A 16087-nucleotide genomic window follows, 5' to 3' on the forward strand; every position below is an offset into this window, starting at 1 on the left:
AACAACGTGGCCGGGCGGGCAGGCAGGTGCCTTGCTCGGCTGTGGCTTGGGGGGCACTTTTTTCAGTGCCGTTGTAACTTCGAATAGTCACTAAGCGAACTGTTGTAAGTCGAGGACTACCTATACTTTATCACTTTTTTCCTTTTTTTTTTTGTCATCAAGTTTTTAACACCTTGCTGGGCGACTGGTGGTACTCGGATGTTGCCATATCCTAAAAGTGGTACAATGAGTGAAAAGGTTGAAAAGCCCTGCTTTAAAGATCCAATTCCGAATGCAAGTTTTAAAACAGCTACATCTTTTCTGTAGTTCACCTGAAAAAAGATGATCAGCTACATGGTTTCCTTGCATACACTGCATGCGTTCTGAAGCATGTTCTGAAGGACCTCTTTTGAAACATTTTCAAAGTTAGGCACATCTCTAACATATAGTGTATATACACATACAAGCAGCCGCTCTTTAATAAACATCTACAAAAATATTGAAACAGTGAAAACCACATTCAACACGTTTCATCCTTCATACGTATTTGATGTTCTGCTTCATATTTCATAATTTCTAAATTTCCGCAGAAGTTCAGATGGAGTGTCACCCGACCAACGAAAACGCAGGTGCCAGCAATTTGGATCTGAAAATCATGTAATGAAAAGAAAATGAATTTTTTATAAGACTAGAAAAAGTGTGATGGTTAAGAGGATATATGCATACAATTACATTTTGCAAGTGGGTTTGCGATGGTGGCGGTGTCCTACATTGAAGAACGTGCTATAACCAGATTTACCTGGCGAATCTGGGCTCTTTGGTGACATTGGTTTCCCATCAAATATTTGAAAATCCTCCATTTCCTTTTTATCTTGGAATAAATCATCCCTGTCGATTTCTGTCTTCAGCGAAAAATGATCAGCCATTTTGTCATTACGATTTGAATCGGGAGCATCCAACATTGGTTCTTTTTTATCTCTGACAGCCCAATGCATTGACTGGAACAAGAAAAATATATATATATATATAATTTGGTTGCCAAAATAAGCATCTAGCAACAAAACAAGCAGTGAATGAGCAGAAAAGTTTCAGGATCATATTGTGGATTAACTTAATGGTGTTATATGTGTTTATATTTCTGCCAGCACCTTAAATTTTAGTTATTCTAATAGCACTGTAAGTAGATTTGACAACTGACACAAAGGAATGGCTTTATTTTTAGTGTTAAATGTAAATGTTGTTGGTCAATGACTAAAACAGATGATTAGGATGGTGATATTGGTAATTTCCAGTGGTACTTTGAGGAATGAATGTTGTGTATCTGTGTGTGTGTTTGCAGATAAAGAATTATAAATAGATGCTCAAGGGAATTGTTCATAATGTATTTTATTTACTTGACCAAATCAACTGATAGTGGTAGAGATAGTGGTAGAGATAGTGGCTTAATTAAGGACAAATTATTCTTAGTTTTCAAATAGAGGGAAGGAGTATTTTTACTATCACAGGTCAGTTTTGCCTCATAAGTTTGTCGCAAAGTCAACAACCCCTTTTGCACACAGAATTGTTCCTCTGTTGGGAAAGAACAGTCATACAGTCATGTATGTCTATGCCTTCATGCAAGCAGAAAGTTCCATCCATCTGGCCTCACAGGAAGGCTGAAAAGGACACCACACAGATCCTGAAGAGTTTCTGCCAATCAGCCTACACTAAGGATAACCAGATTCTGATCTTTTCAATTGCAGTTCCCATAAGGCTCAGACATCATGGTCAATAGATTATTGAAGTTGTAGTGCAAAATACCTTGACAGAATATTGATAGACGTTCTCTTGATATAACACAATATCTGTAGCTCTGGAGTGAACTGTGGGGTCCTTGGTGCTCCCTGAGCTGGTTGTTTTCTTGCAGATTTTTCATTAGCAAACTAGGTAACATCATCAGGGCATCGATGTTACCTAGTTTGCTCATGAAACATCTGCAAGAAAACCACCAAGCTCAGAGAACACCAAGGACCCCACAGTTCAATCCAGAGGTACAGATATTCTCTTCTACCGTATCAAAATACCGGTTTATTGTATAGGAAATGCTGAAGTACATAAATAAACAATCTGATTTGGCATAAGGTGACACATAATGCCCCTCTGCTGGAAATTTATTTTCCTTTTAAATTAGATGAGTTGTTTTTTGTGTCCTCAAGACATTTCCCAACCCTATCATCAGAATTTATATATTTAACATCATTATTTACATATTTATTCAAAACATTTATATGGCTGCCCAACTCAAAATAATGTGATTCTGGGTAACATACAAAAAAAATAAAAGAAAGAAAGCAAAAAATCAAACCAACCAATACAGAAACAACATACATCATTAAAGCCTTCTTTAAAAAAAATAAAATGATGATCAAAGGTGAGATACTGTCATGGTTCCGACAGATACAACTCTTCAAAAGAACTTCGAGGCATTGTTTACCTTAAAGAATCTTTTATTCGAGAAGCATAATATCGGCACTACATAACTGAAGCCAAAACTGAATTCTCCTCCCCTTGGCACAAAGTAGCAAAGCACAATTCCCTCCTCCAACTGACAGTCATAAATCACATTCCCCAATTAGCTTGAAACGTGGGCTCTCTCCACAGCTCTCCAGCCTGCCAAATCGTTATCAACTCTGGCTCAGTAACCTTGAATTCCCACAGCTTAGTTTTTTGTTGTTATGACTAACTGGACTCTCATCCACATTCCCCCTCCCAGCATCATCTAACTCTAAAAGCGAAAGAGACAAATGGCTGCATTTCCATCTGTTGACAGATACACTATAACTAATGGTGGGATTCAAATATATGAACAACCAGTTCTCTAGGTGGATGCCGCTTCCGGACGTCCATTCTGGGCCTGGGCAACAAAAAATTAGCTATCGGTTCTGCCGAAGTGGTGCAAACCGGCTGAATCCCACCGCTGCTTCTGAGCCTGCAGCAAAACTTTCTGCATGATGAAATAAAACTCACTACAAAGTTATCATAGCCTTAGTGCCAGGCCTAAGAGGACTCTTTGGAAAATAGTTTGCCACAAGATGTTGCAAGATTCTTGCCCAGGTAAGATCCACCCCATGACAATTTTCCACCTGGGGCGAAGAAGAAAACAAATATGTGGGATTCAAATATGTGAACAACCGATTCTCTGGGTGGATGCCGCTTCCGGAAGTCCATTCTGGGCAACAAAAAATTAGCTACCGGTTCTGCCGAAGTGGCGCGAACTGGCTGAATCCCACCACTGACTATAACTCCTCATATTGGAAATTCATCCTGACCCAAAGGCCTCCAGAAAAAGACAGGTCTAGACCATCTTTCTAAAGATCTGCTGGATCAGGGCCAACTGTATGTCAGAGAGAAGTTCTATCAGGCGGGGGCCACCACCGAGAAAGCATGACATTGTTTCGAGGAGGGGACACAGAGAATGCTCCCCTTGTTGGGGCATAGGAGAAAGGCAGATACCCTTGGAAGCAAATGGTTCCACAAATAACCTGACCCTGTGCCAGGCAAGATATTAAAAGTGATAATCAGCTTCTTGAGTTGTACCAAGAAGACTAGTAGGACCCAATGCAGTTCGCAGGGTAGTACAAAATAATACCACTTTACAATGCCTTAGTAAGGCCACACTTGGAATACTGCATCCAGTTTTGGTCACCACGATGTAGAAAAGATGTTGAGACTCTAGAAAGAGTACAGAGAAGAGCAACAAAGATGATTAGGGGACTGGAGGCTAAAACATATAAGGAACCGTTGCTGGAATTGGGTATGTAGTTTAATGAAGAGAAGGACGAGGGGCGACATGATAGCAGTCTTCCAATATCTCAGGGGCTGCCCCAAAGAAGAGGGAGTCAAGCTATTCTCCAAGGCGCCTGAAGGCAGGACGAGAAGCAACGGGTGGAAACTAAGCAAGGAGAGAAGCAACCTAGAACTAAGGAGAAACTTCCTGACAGTGAGAACAATTAACCAGTGGAACAACCTGCCTCCAGAAGCGGTGAATGCGCCAACACTGGAAGTTTTTAAGAAGAAACTGGACAGCCATTTGTCCGAAATGATATAGGGTTTCCTGCCTGAGCAGGGGGTTGGACTAGATGACCTCCAAGGTCCCTTCCAACTTTATCATCATCATTATTATCTGCCACCCAGGAGATAGTTTTCCCTCCCACAAATGGGTATAACAGTTCATTTCTCCGAGATATGTGGCCGCACAAGACAAAACTAACTGTTTTCATCGAGTTGCTCAGGGCTTCCCACTGCTGGAATGGGATAGCAATTTTGCTCCTTCGCCAGTAGTCATAGCGGGCTCGGCTGTCTTCATTAGAAAGAATCTCTTTGGCATGCTGCAACTTCTGAAAATTCTCCACTATAAAACAGAAACGGAAGAACGTTTTATGGAGGAAAGCATTCATAGATTTTTCTAGCATATAGTTCGATTATTTTTTTTGTAGGAATCTGATCCAGGGGTGTCCAACCTTGGCGACTTTAAGACTTGTGGACTTCAGCTCCCAGAATTCCCCAGCCAGCATGGGAATTCTGGGAACTGAAGCCCACAAGTCTTCAAAGTTGCCAAGGTTGGACACCCCTAGTCTGATCAATGGCATACTGCTTTTGACTTATCCATTACGCACACCTACATGCACACAACAACAAAATGCCTTAGGCATGAAACCAGCTGGGTGTCACTTTCTCTCAGAGAGATTGGATGCAGCCTGTGATAATGCCTTTAATCGAGCGATCTTTTTTTTTTTTTTTGCATGTTTCCCAAAGGTCTGTGGGCAAACAAGACAGTTTATTGAATATTGATGAATATTATCTACAGAAAAAAAATAATCAATAGAAACTTAATGAAGATCTATTGACATTGGTTAATTTTCTTTTTTCTTTTTGAAAAATTTATCGGCTTTCTAATATTACATTTATATCTTTGAAAAGCAACGTGGTGGCTGAGTTACCATGATTGAATTACAGACAAATATCATAGTACAAATCTCAAACTATTACAATAAATATTTCCTCTCTTTTCCCCTTAATATGTACTGTCTCATAATTTAAAGTAATACACTTCTTATTCTATCAATCAAATAAAAAATAACTTTCTTACATTTATCAATAGTTTTTAGTTTATATATATATCTTAATTGTTTTAACATTCAATCTTTGAGACGATCAATGTCCTAGTGAGTTTTTCCCAATTTTAATTTTCCATTAATATTTAAAATTAACGTTTAATATTTATCATTTCCAGGTTTTTAATCGAGCAATCTGTTCCCATCATTGCCAAGAAGTTTTCTCTGGAAAGTCAGCAAACAGATCGGGGAAACAACTGTTCTTTGGTTGGTGATCCCTCATAATTAACATACGGAGATTCGGTCTCTGAATTGAAGATAATATACTATCAGCATTAGTGGCAGATGCCAACAGTCATTTCCTCCAGGAAGTCTGTGCAAGTATACACATTTTTATCTAATGGTTATTTTTAGCAAATAGATGTTTTTATTATCATGACTCAAACCCAACCCCAACCCCGTTTGACAACAGGTCCCTGGTGGATCAAAACCAAGGTGTGTCCAAGACAGAAAGAAAGGTGCTGGTCCTCTTTCTATTGCTTTAAACACAAGGCTTTTGAGCAGTGGTGGGATTCAAATATATGAACAACCGGTTCTCTGGGTGGATGCCACTCCCGGAGGTCCGTTCTGGGCCTGGGCAACAAAAAATTAGCTACCGATTCCGCCGAAGTGGTGCGAATCGGCTGAATCCCACCACTGCTTCTGAGCCTGTAGCAAAACTTTCTGCACATTTATGACGAAATAAAACTCACTACAAAGTTATCATAGCCTTAGTGCCAGGCCTAAGAGGACTCTTTGGAAAATAGTTTGCCACAAGATGTTGCAAGATTCTTGCCCAGGTAAGATCCACCCATGACAATTTTCTGCCTGGGGCGAAGAAGAAAACAAAACCCCTCTCATGTGAGGCTGCATTAACAGAGGGACAGAATCAAGATCACGTGAAGTGTTAATACCACTTTACAATGCCTTGGTAAGGCCACAGTTGGAATACGGCATCCAGTTTGGGTCACCACGATGTAAAAAAGATGCTGAGACTCTAGAAAGAGTACAGAGAAGAGCAACAAAGATGATCAGGGGACTGGAGGCTAAAACCTAAAATCGAATTATTTAATTCGATTTTAAAACAAACTATTTATTTATTATCGTGGTTTTTAGTATCGCCTGTTCACCGCCCTGAGTCCCGCAAGGGAGATAGGGCGGTATATAAATTAATTAAATAAATAAATAAATAAATAAATAAATAAATAAATAAATAAATAAATAAATAAAGAAAGAAAGAAAGAAAGAAAGAAAGAAAGAAAGAAAGAAAGAAAGAAAGAAAACCTATAAGGAACGGTTGCTGGAATTGGGTATGTCTAGTTTGGTGAAGAGAAAGACGAGGGAAGATATGATAGCAGTGTTCCAGTATCTCAGGGACTGCCAGAAAAAAGAGGGAGTCAAGCTAGTCTCCAAAGCACCTGAAGGCAGGACAAGAAGTAACAGATGGAAACTAATCAAGGAGAGAAGCAACCTAGAACTAAGGAGAAATTTCCTGACAGTGAGAACAATTAACCAGTGGAACAACTTGCCTCCAGAAGCGGTGAATGCTCCAACACTGGAAGTTTTTAAGAAGAGACTGGACAGCCATTTGTCTGAAATTGTATAGGACAGACATGTCAAACACAAGGCCCAGGGGCCGGATGCGGCCCGCGAAGTGGTTTCATGTGGCCCGCGAAGCCATCCTGGAAACAGTGAGGGAACGGCCCCCGCTTCCTTGGCCCTGGCCCAGGCCAGCCAGGAGCCAATGTACAATTTTGTGGTGGCCATTTATGCTGAAACACATTCAGTCTTAGCTGTCTGGAAACAGCGAGGAACCAGCCCCTGCCGTGTCGGCCCCACCCCCTGGGTGCATGCTGGGGAGATGTCACCGTTTATGAGGAATGAAGAAATGCACCATCGCCTGGAAGTGGCCAGCAAATGGCCCTCGCCTACTTCACATATCCAGCTTGATGGGCTCTGCCCTGGTCCCACCCCTTTCTTCCAGAGACCCTCAGATCTGTCCCACTCCTGCCCAGGCCCCCACAGGCACCCTTGACGCGAATGATGTAGAGCTGGCCATGCCCACCCAATAGGCCACACCCACTCCATCCACGCCCACCCAGTAGGCCACACCCACCCGGCCCCCCGAGGGCAACCGCAATGCTGATGTGGCCCTCAATGAAGTTGAGTTTGACACCCCTGGTATAGGGTGTCTTGCCTGAGCAGGGGGTTGGACTAGAAGACCTCCAAGGTCCCTTCCAAATAATAATAATAATAATAATAATAATAATAATTATTATTATTATTATTATTATTATTATTATTATTATTATTATTATTATTATTATTATTATTATTATTATTATTATTATTATTTATTATTATTAATCTAAACAATTTGAGTGGAAGTTTATTGTTTCTGCCCCATTTTACCAATCTGCTGGTTTGCATTATGGTAGTGAGTTCTTTCCATTTTCTCTCTACTAGGGGGTTTAAATCTTCCTTGTCCTCCTGGTAACAGAAATAGTATCTCTAAAGATTATGAAAATATGTGTTTTAGCTATGAGTCACCTTTCTGTTCCGTGGCACCGACAATGATCCTTCATTTATGCAGGTCTACTAAACCGGATATTTGTTTGGAAATACGTGAAATTCAAACGCTAACAAGGGCTGACAGATACAAACATTGTAGAGATGGCTTTTCCGATTCAATTGCTTCTTACCATTTTGCCGGCTGAAAGCTGTTCTACAGGAAGCAATGCAGACAAAAGGAAAAGAGTAGCTTTTCTTTTTAGTGACGCAAATTTTGCGACGCGCACAGGAATCATAAATTATTTGATGGGGCTTTTTTGAGGAAGCATGCACACTATTCATTTTAATTAATATGCAGTATTTTCCCTAGCTCTTATTTATCCACGCATCCACAGTCCAGTTGCCTTTTGAAGGAAAAAAAGCACCTTTGAGAGAGATAAGTCTTGTGAATCTGATTGATTTGTGTTAATGGAGAAACAATTATTTTTTTAAAAAAAGAGGAACATCTTTAAAAGAAATTCATTGAGATTAATGGGTAGGATAGGCTCTTTATTGTGTTGCCAGTAGATCTCTTGGGGCTCAAGATATGTGAGTCCCTTGGGATCAAATTGACAGCAGGCATGTAATAGCTTCAGTGAAAATAGCCCCCTTCCCAAGCTTTTATATTAATAAACAAGCAGAAAGAGGAAGCTCTTTGCACATATCACCAATTAGGTGTTAGGTGAACCCAACAAAATCACCCCAGTGTATCTCAAGTGCTCTCCAGCCAGCCTTGAGTCAGCTGAAAACTATACTAACAGGAAATGTGTTTCTCTATTGCTGATTTTGCTTCTGTAGCCCCCTAATTTCCCTCCAATGAAATTTATTTAAGGTGACCAACTTTTTTACAATGAGAAGGAGGACACAAATAAATTGAAGAAAAAAAAGTGAGTCTAATGCGTGCATGTGTGCCGTGTCGTGTTTCAGTAAGAAGTACACAAAGCCACTTGCGTGCGGCACACTCTTGCGCGCGGCGCACTCTCTCAAAACAATTCTCCTATGCAGAGTGCATGCGTCTCATAATCGTGTCTCACCGCACTGTACCGAGCCTTGTTTCCTGACTTGGTGTATCTCAAAACTTTGATACCTATTTATTTAAATAAAGAGCAAGGTTCCAAAAACAGATAAGCAATTTTTGTAACTCCCAATTAAATATATATTATCAAAAAACTGGGCTAGAGAACCAAGCATCTATAGTCCTTTTCTAGATTCACTGCTGTATAAATGCTGAAGCAATACATTGGAAAGGCATCACATAAAATAAATAGACTAGGTCACAGCCTAGCACAGTGGTGGCGAACCTATGGCACAGGTGCCAGAGGTGGCACTCAGAGCCCTCTCTGTGGGCACGTGCGCCGTCGCCCCAGTCCTAGGCCTTCAGCTGGGTTTTATAAAACCTTTTCGCTTTAGGCCTCCACCACCGTGTGCAAAAAAAAAAGGTTCAATCAGTCAATTTCAACTTCTTGCGGGGAAAAAAATCTTGCAAAGTTGGAATTGATTGATTGAACTTTTTAGTCCCACCCAGTCTGCCATTACCACCGCAGCCATGCCCAGCCAATGGGCCACACCCAACCAATGGGCCACACCCAGCCAATGGGCCACACCCACCCGGCACCCGACGATGCATAAGTGGGTTTTGGGTTGCAGTTTGGGCATTCGGTCTCTAAAAGGTTCGCCATCACTGGCCTACCAGGATCTAAGACAGTGGTTCTCAACCTGTGGGTCGGGACCCCATTTGGGGTCGATCGACCATTTCACGGGGGTCGCCAAGCAAGGCTGTCTGCCATTTTTTTGTCCGCCATTTTTTTTGTCCGCCATTTTTTTTCCCTTTTCCGGCGGGTGCCTTACCTCCCTTGGGCTGGGCCAGCTGGTGGTTGGCCTGCTCCGTCTCTGCCGCTTGCCAGCTACGCCTCGGCCGGCGCAGGGGGAGGAACCACGCATGCGCGGTGCTCCCGGGCAGGGAAAGTCCTCGACTTACAACCGGTTGGGTAGTCCTCGACTTACGACCGGTTTAGTCCTCGACTTACGACTGGTTTAGTCCTCGACTTACGACCGGTTTAGTCCTCGACTTACGACCGGTTGGGGTCACGGCATTAAAAAGGTTGAGAACCACTGATCTAAGATTTGAACACTTGCAATTAAACAGCTGATCAACAAGATGGCTAACTTTATTTTAGACAGGATACCCAAATCTTCATGATGAGAGAACTACACATTTGAATATCACTCCCATTTTCTGGTTCACTGGGTGCTACTGAGGATGCTTTGCCCAAGAGCGTCCACATCCGCCTCGTGGTGGTTTACAGAAAGAAAGTGAGAAAGACATACCAGCCTGAGGGTTTCCGGGATGCTTGTCTGGATGGCATTCAAGAGCTCTAACTTTAAACTCTGCAACGATTTGTTCAACCTATGCAAAAACAGCAAAAACCATTCATGAAAGCTGAGTCCAACTTCTTTTTAATGTTTTTCTTTTTCTAAGCATCTTTTAGAACTGCTCATATCCTCGCTGCATGCGAGGGAAGGCGAGAAAGCAAGATGTTAGCATACCATTATATGTGTGAAGTTATGGACTTCTATGACCACAGAAATTTACCTATTTAAGTTTAGGAAATTATTTGCAGGTTGTCCTCAATTTACAAGCAACCATTTAATGGCTGTTTGTAATTACGGCACTGAAAAAAGTACCTTAGGATCGGTCCTCGTACTTATGACGGTCACAACACCCCCACAGTCTCATGATCAAAATTCAGGTTATCACCATTTTGCAACCTTCCCTGCCAGCTTCCAACAAACAAAGTCATGACTGTGTGATTCATTTAACAACTGAAATGATTCGCTTAACAACCATGGCAAAAAAAGTCATAAAACTGGACAGAACTAACCTATCAATCACCTGGCTTAGCAACAGAGATGCTGGTTCCAGTTGTGTATCTTTATCTACTCCTATGCAAAGTTCACATATTCAGCAACACAACATTCCCCAGTGTGGTTCTCTTCAGATGTATGGAATTTACAAGTCTCAAAACCTCCACTCCCAACAGATTAAAGAGCATTATGTTGAGGAGGACTAATATAATTGTTTCTTTGCTAAAAACTGGAGCTAAAATCCTCACTATCTAGTAAAATATGGAACTCAGTTTAGAGTTGACATACTCTTCATTTTAACTCAAAGGTTTGAGTGATCATAATTCCCAATAAAACAATGTGCTGCCTAAAATAGGATATGCAGTAGCAGATCACCACTTAAATGTAATATTAAAAATGTGGATCCATAGGTTACATGTTACAATCTCTTTCATTATACTGTATTTTATTAGTTTTAAGATAAATGATAAATTGCCATACTGAAAATAACAAAAGTATACTGTATTGTTCTGTTTTCAGAAAAAATTTCACATTTTCTCATCTTGCAAAACCTGATGATACTCTTGTGTAAATTAATCTAATTAAAAATCAAATCTTTGATTGGCATCTGGGGTCTTATATAACTCGTATTTGTGGAAAGTAAGGTAGTCCAAGTAGTTTTCAATTTAACATTCTTCCTGGCCAAATCAACTATTATTTATATTTTCCCTGAAAAATAAATGAATTTAGCGAACATTTGAAATACTTTTCTAGACTTACAAGAAACAAATTGATACCTCCTCAATTATTGACTCTTGCTGCAAATTAAAATAATCAGCTGAAAAGCCCATAAAAGAGGCAATTTTTTTGGCTACCCCATTATCATAGCTGGAAATCTAGAAACCTTAATTCAAAACCCACAGTTGAGATTACACATTTTTGAGAGTCAAAATCTTTCATAACACCTGGTTGCTGTTTAAGTCGACTGAAAAATATTTTTACTAGAATAGCTAAAATTACATTCTTCTCAACCACTTCCCTCAGCAATATTTACTAAAGCTTTTCAGTGTTTACAAGATCACAAAATGAATAGTGGGCAAAGTACAAGCAGCACAACGTTTTTAAACATAAACGTTACTACGCACTACTCCATTCCAAAAATCACATACTTTCACTACAAGAGATTACACCATTCGTTCAAGTAAACAGGTATTTCCATCTGTACAGCAAGTGGCAACTTCAAAAAAAAAGGGGTCATTGCTCAGTAGTAGAACAGCTGATAAAACATTTTAGGTTCAATTTTTGGCATCTCCAGTCTGAAATTCAGTCATGGCTAGTCACGAGAGGAGCAATGGTAGGACTTGATATAAAGAAGTGCTCTAAAGTTGCATCATAAAAAGGAATTTAAAAAAAAAAACATGTTTCAGGCCCTGATCATTACTATTTCATTGGAAAAACCACCGTCAACAAATTTTACAACTGCTGTCAAATTTTGTGACCATCAGCCTTCAGCAGAGCACAGCCCTATTAGCTCACAACGGAAGGATGTCGATCACATATAATCAACTGTGAACATTTAGTAATGTACAAGATTTTAGACATTCTTAAAAGTCTAAAAGGTTTGTCAATATTCCACAATTCATCTCCTATGAAAGATTCACAATAGCAGATAATTACTCTGTTGCCCCCTTACGCAATGTAAATCTTATTAAGCATCTAGCAATTATTTTCTAAACATCTCTTTAAGACCTTGTGTTGTGTTATGAATATCTTTCTAGAAGTCCCCAAGTTTTCTTTGAAGACTACTTCATTATTTACATGACACAATGCTTCAGCTAATATCAATAAACAATGCAGAATTCAAGAGAAAGTTTTCCAGCAGTATAAGAGAAGATGGATAAAGGAAAAGACTAAACAGATTGATTACTATAATAAATACAGGTTTGAGCACATTATAGAAAAGCAAAACAACTCGTCTTACACACACAGTTCCAATTCAACCAATTGACAAAGATGGAAAGAGAATATATAAATTTAAGAGTTCTCTTACTGTAGATAATTCATCACATCCCAGCAAGCTATAATAATCTTCCATATCCTCCAGCCTGCAGCTGAATATTGCATCCATTTTTTTTACACTCTCTGCTTTCTCACTACCAAGAAACAGGGAGCCTAAACAACCAAGGTTTATTTAAAATATTTACACGAGAATCCACAGATGTAAGTGATGCTACAGCTCAACTATAGCTGGCTTTATACACAGAACAAATGTCACGGGAGACTCTGAAGTTACACCCCTTGAATAAGCCTGCTTTTATTGGTGAAAACAAAAGACAAACTGCAGCTGCAAAGCTTCATGGGAGAGGTAGTTTTCCATGTCATGTTAAAAGTAATCCAGCTATGATTTTCATTTCCAAGAACTAAAGTTATGTTTATTGTATATTTATACAATAAAAATACAAGGCATTTATTATTAGGAAGATAAGAAATTGGACTTTGGAAGTCCTTGATTTTCTTCACTAATTCTAGCTTCACACTCATTGCAAAAGCTTCTGTAATTTAATATTTCTTATTTTCCAGGTAGGAACTCTTCACTTTGACATGTTTATTACTGCGCTATTAAATTGGATACACAAGAATTGTTCCAAGTTTGTGAACTGTAACCTATAATTTAAGACTCTGCGTGTGGCATGTACCAACCAGTGGTGATTTACTCAATAAACTACAAATAAAGAAACCATAACTCAGTATGAACCCTATTACTTGTTTCCCATTTATATAGCCTTTATAATAAATTCACCTAAAATAAAAGTGAGAACCTTGAGGCAGTCTAGTTTAATTACTGTTAAGTTGATGAGTAAATGGAATTAACTGACTGTCTAGGGGTTAAATGGATACAAATAATTCAGATAATGAAAGAAAGCTAAATCAATGAGAAAAAAGAGTCACTGTAAGTTGGGCAGCCAATACTTTTGATTATAAACCAGCTAGGGTGTGTAAACTTTATAGAAATATTTTGCTACAAACACTCATATGGAACCAAAGTGGTACCATTAACACAGTAATTGCATGACATGCACAACGCTCAGTGATCCAATTTATGTAGTTGCATTATTGTGACATTTTTTTTATCACTGTAGAAAAATGAGCAATAAACATGCAATAAAATAAAATGATAAAAATGCACAATTAATAAAATCAGCAACTACCATGCTACCTAAAATCCTCTATGGTCACATAAATATTTACAATTAATGCAGTTTTTATAAATAATGTATTGTTTACACCAGAGGTCCCCAACCTTTTGGGCACCAGGGACCACTTCCGTGGAGAGAGGTTTTTCCGCAGACTGGAGGGGATAATTGATGGGGCTTTGCTTGTTTGTGCGGACCGGTTGCTGGATTACATGGACCAGGGTTGGGGACCCCTGGTTTACACCATCGGTGTCCAACCTTGGCAACTTTATATATATAGCACAGGTGTGAAAAGCATTTAATACACCCGAGGACTGATGGGAGTCAGTTTGGTCTAATGGTTAAGGCAGGGGACTTCAAACTTGGCCCTTTTATGACTTGTGGACTTCAACTCCCAGAATTCCTCAGCCAGCGTGCCTGGCTGAGGAATTCTGGGAGTTGAAGTCCACAAGTCATAAAAGGGCCAAGTTTGAAGACCCCTGGGTTAAGGCATCGGGCTAGAAACCAGACAACATGACTTCAAGTCCCACCTTAGCCATGAAAGCCAGCTAGGTGACTTTGGACCAGTCACTCTCTCTCAGCCCAACCTCTCAAAGTGTTGTTATTGTGAGGAAAATAGGAAGAGGAAGATGTGTTGGATATGTTAGTGCCTTGAGTTATTTTTTGTATTAATAATAATAAAGACAGGATACAAATGAAATAAATATTTCTTCATAACTTCCTAACTCAAAAGAAAGAGCTTCCTCTCATCATCTGATGCTGATGACATTTTATTCTACTATCTGAATGATCTCACTCAGTGTTCAGTTTTGTGGGATATACAGATAGTTCTCGACTTACGACCACAATTGAACCCAAAATTTCCATTGCTCAGCAATACAGTTATTAAGTGAGTTTTGCTCATTTTACAGCCTTTTTGCCACATTTGTTAAGTGAATCACATGGTCATTAAGTGAAACTAGCTTCCCGCATTGACTTTGTTTCTTGGAAGGCAGCTGAAAAGGTTACAAATGGTAATCATATGACCCTGAAACAGTGCAAATATTATAAATACATGCCAGTTGCCAAGCACTCAAATTTTGATCATGTGATCATGGGAATGCTGCAATGATTGTGTGGGAAGTCACACACCCCCCAGAGAAGGAAATATTAAAAGGGCAGAATATTATATTTCCTCAAAGGATCTTAAAGAGGCAGAAAAGCATGCCCAGTTTTTTTCTTAATAGCCCCAAGTCTCCCTCCCCCAAGCAGAAACCAGCTCTGTAGAAATGCAGATGTAATAATCCATTCAGGAAGATTGGAGCCCTCCAGCTAGAAGTTTAGGAAGACAAAGACACCTACAATCTACATACCTCACCCAAACTCTAAGACAGGACATAATAGGATTAATCCACATTTGCCAAAAGGGCACACTCAGACTCAGGTCAAAGTACATGACACAGAAAATACAAAGCCTCAAACAGGAACAGGAAACAACTCCAAACAAAAGTCCAAGAGCGTATAAAAACCCACTCCCTACTACATGTGGTCTCTTACTCTTTTCTTCCAGAGCCATCTTTCTGTCTGGCTCTCCTCTTCAATAAACTGCAACCTTCTTTCTGAAACAGTCGCCATGTTGTTTATTCCCAGCTTGGACTGAACCCCAATGAAGACTTTTCCTTCAATAATTGTAAGTGTGAAAAACTTTCATAACTCCCTTTTTTCAGTGCCACTGTAACTTTGGTCACTAAACGAATGGTTGTAATTTGAGGACTGTCTGTACAAGGAGACCATGCAGAACCTAACCACATAAACATGATAAAACTGAGCAGAATTCCTTCTTGCTCAAGAGACGACCATTAAGTCAAAACATTGCAAAGGTGTGCCATCCCTGATCTAATTTTCTTAAAACAAAGTTTTATTGAAAGTTTTGCTATGAACATAAAAATGAACAAAGTAATAACAAGAAAAAGCAGAAATGAGGGGGGGGGAGGCAAACGTGCAGAAAGTAGGAAAAGAAATAGAAGCTTCTGATTTTCTTTGCAGCAAACATAAGGACAATTATAAAATTATCTTTTACTCTGTGATTACAAAATAAAAATCACTCTTTTCTATTATCCAGGTTTCTAACCACAAATCACAAGTGCATTTTTTTTTCCATTTTACAGTACGTTAAAAGTCTACAAAGGGATTTCCAGTCAGCCATAAAAATATTGTTTTTTCTCTAAGCCAAAAAATTAATTTAGTCATCTTCGCAAGTTCCATCATACTCACCAATCATTCCCCCCATTGTGGGTATAACTGAACTTTTCTCCTTTTCAGAATATAGTAGCATCGTAAAGTTATCATTTATAAAAAGATTTTTGACCAGCTGCTTAACGATTGATCTCAAAAGTCTCTGGTTTCAAT

General features: G+C 39.5%; 1 protein-coding gene across 1 annotated transcript; it reads right to left on the reverse strand.

Moving 5' to 3' along the window:
* Window positions 1-256: 256 nt before the first annotated feature.
* On the reverse strand, window positions 257-12692 carry DNAJC12 (DnaJ heat shock protein family (Hsp40) member C12). Its single transcript, XM_015816673.1, has 5 exons — window positions 12556-12692; window positions 9990-10068; window positions 4230-4369; window positions 779-977; window positions 257-625 (listed from the first exon to the last, which is right to left on the reverse strand). The coding sequence occupies exons 1-5, from the start codon at window positions 12631-12633 to the stop codon at window positions 540-542; spliced, it is 582 nt and encodes a 193-aa protein (XP_015672159.1). The 5' UTR covers window positions 12634-12692; the 3' UTR covers window positions 257-539.
* Between the last annotated feature and the right edge of the window lie 3395 nt (window positions 12693-16087).

Source organism: Protobothrops mucrosquamatus, unplaced genomic scaffold, assembly GCF_001527695.2.
Source record: "Protobothrops mucrosquamatus isolate PMUCROS unplaced genomic scaffold, P.Mucros_1.0 scaffold479, whole genome shotgun sequence".
Classification (NCBI taxonomy): domain Eukaryota; kingdom Metazoa; phylum Chordata; class Lepidosauria; order Squamata; family Viperidae; genus Protobothrops; species Protobothrops mucrosquamatus.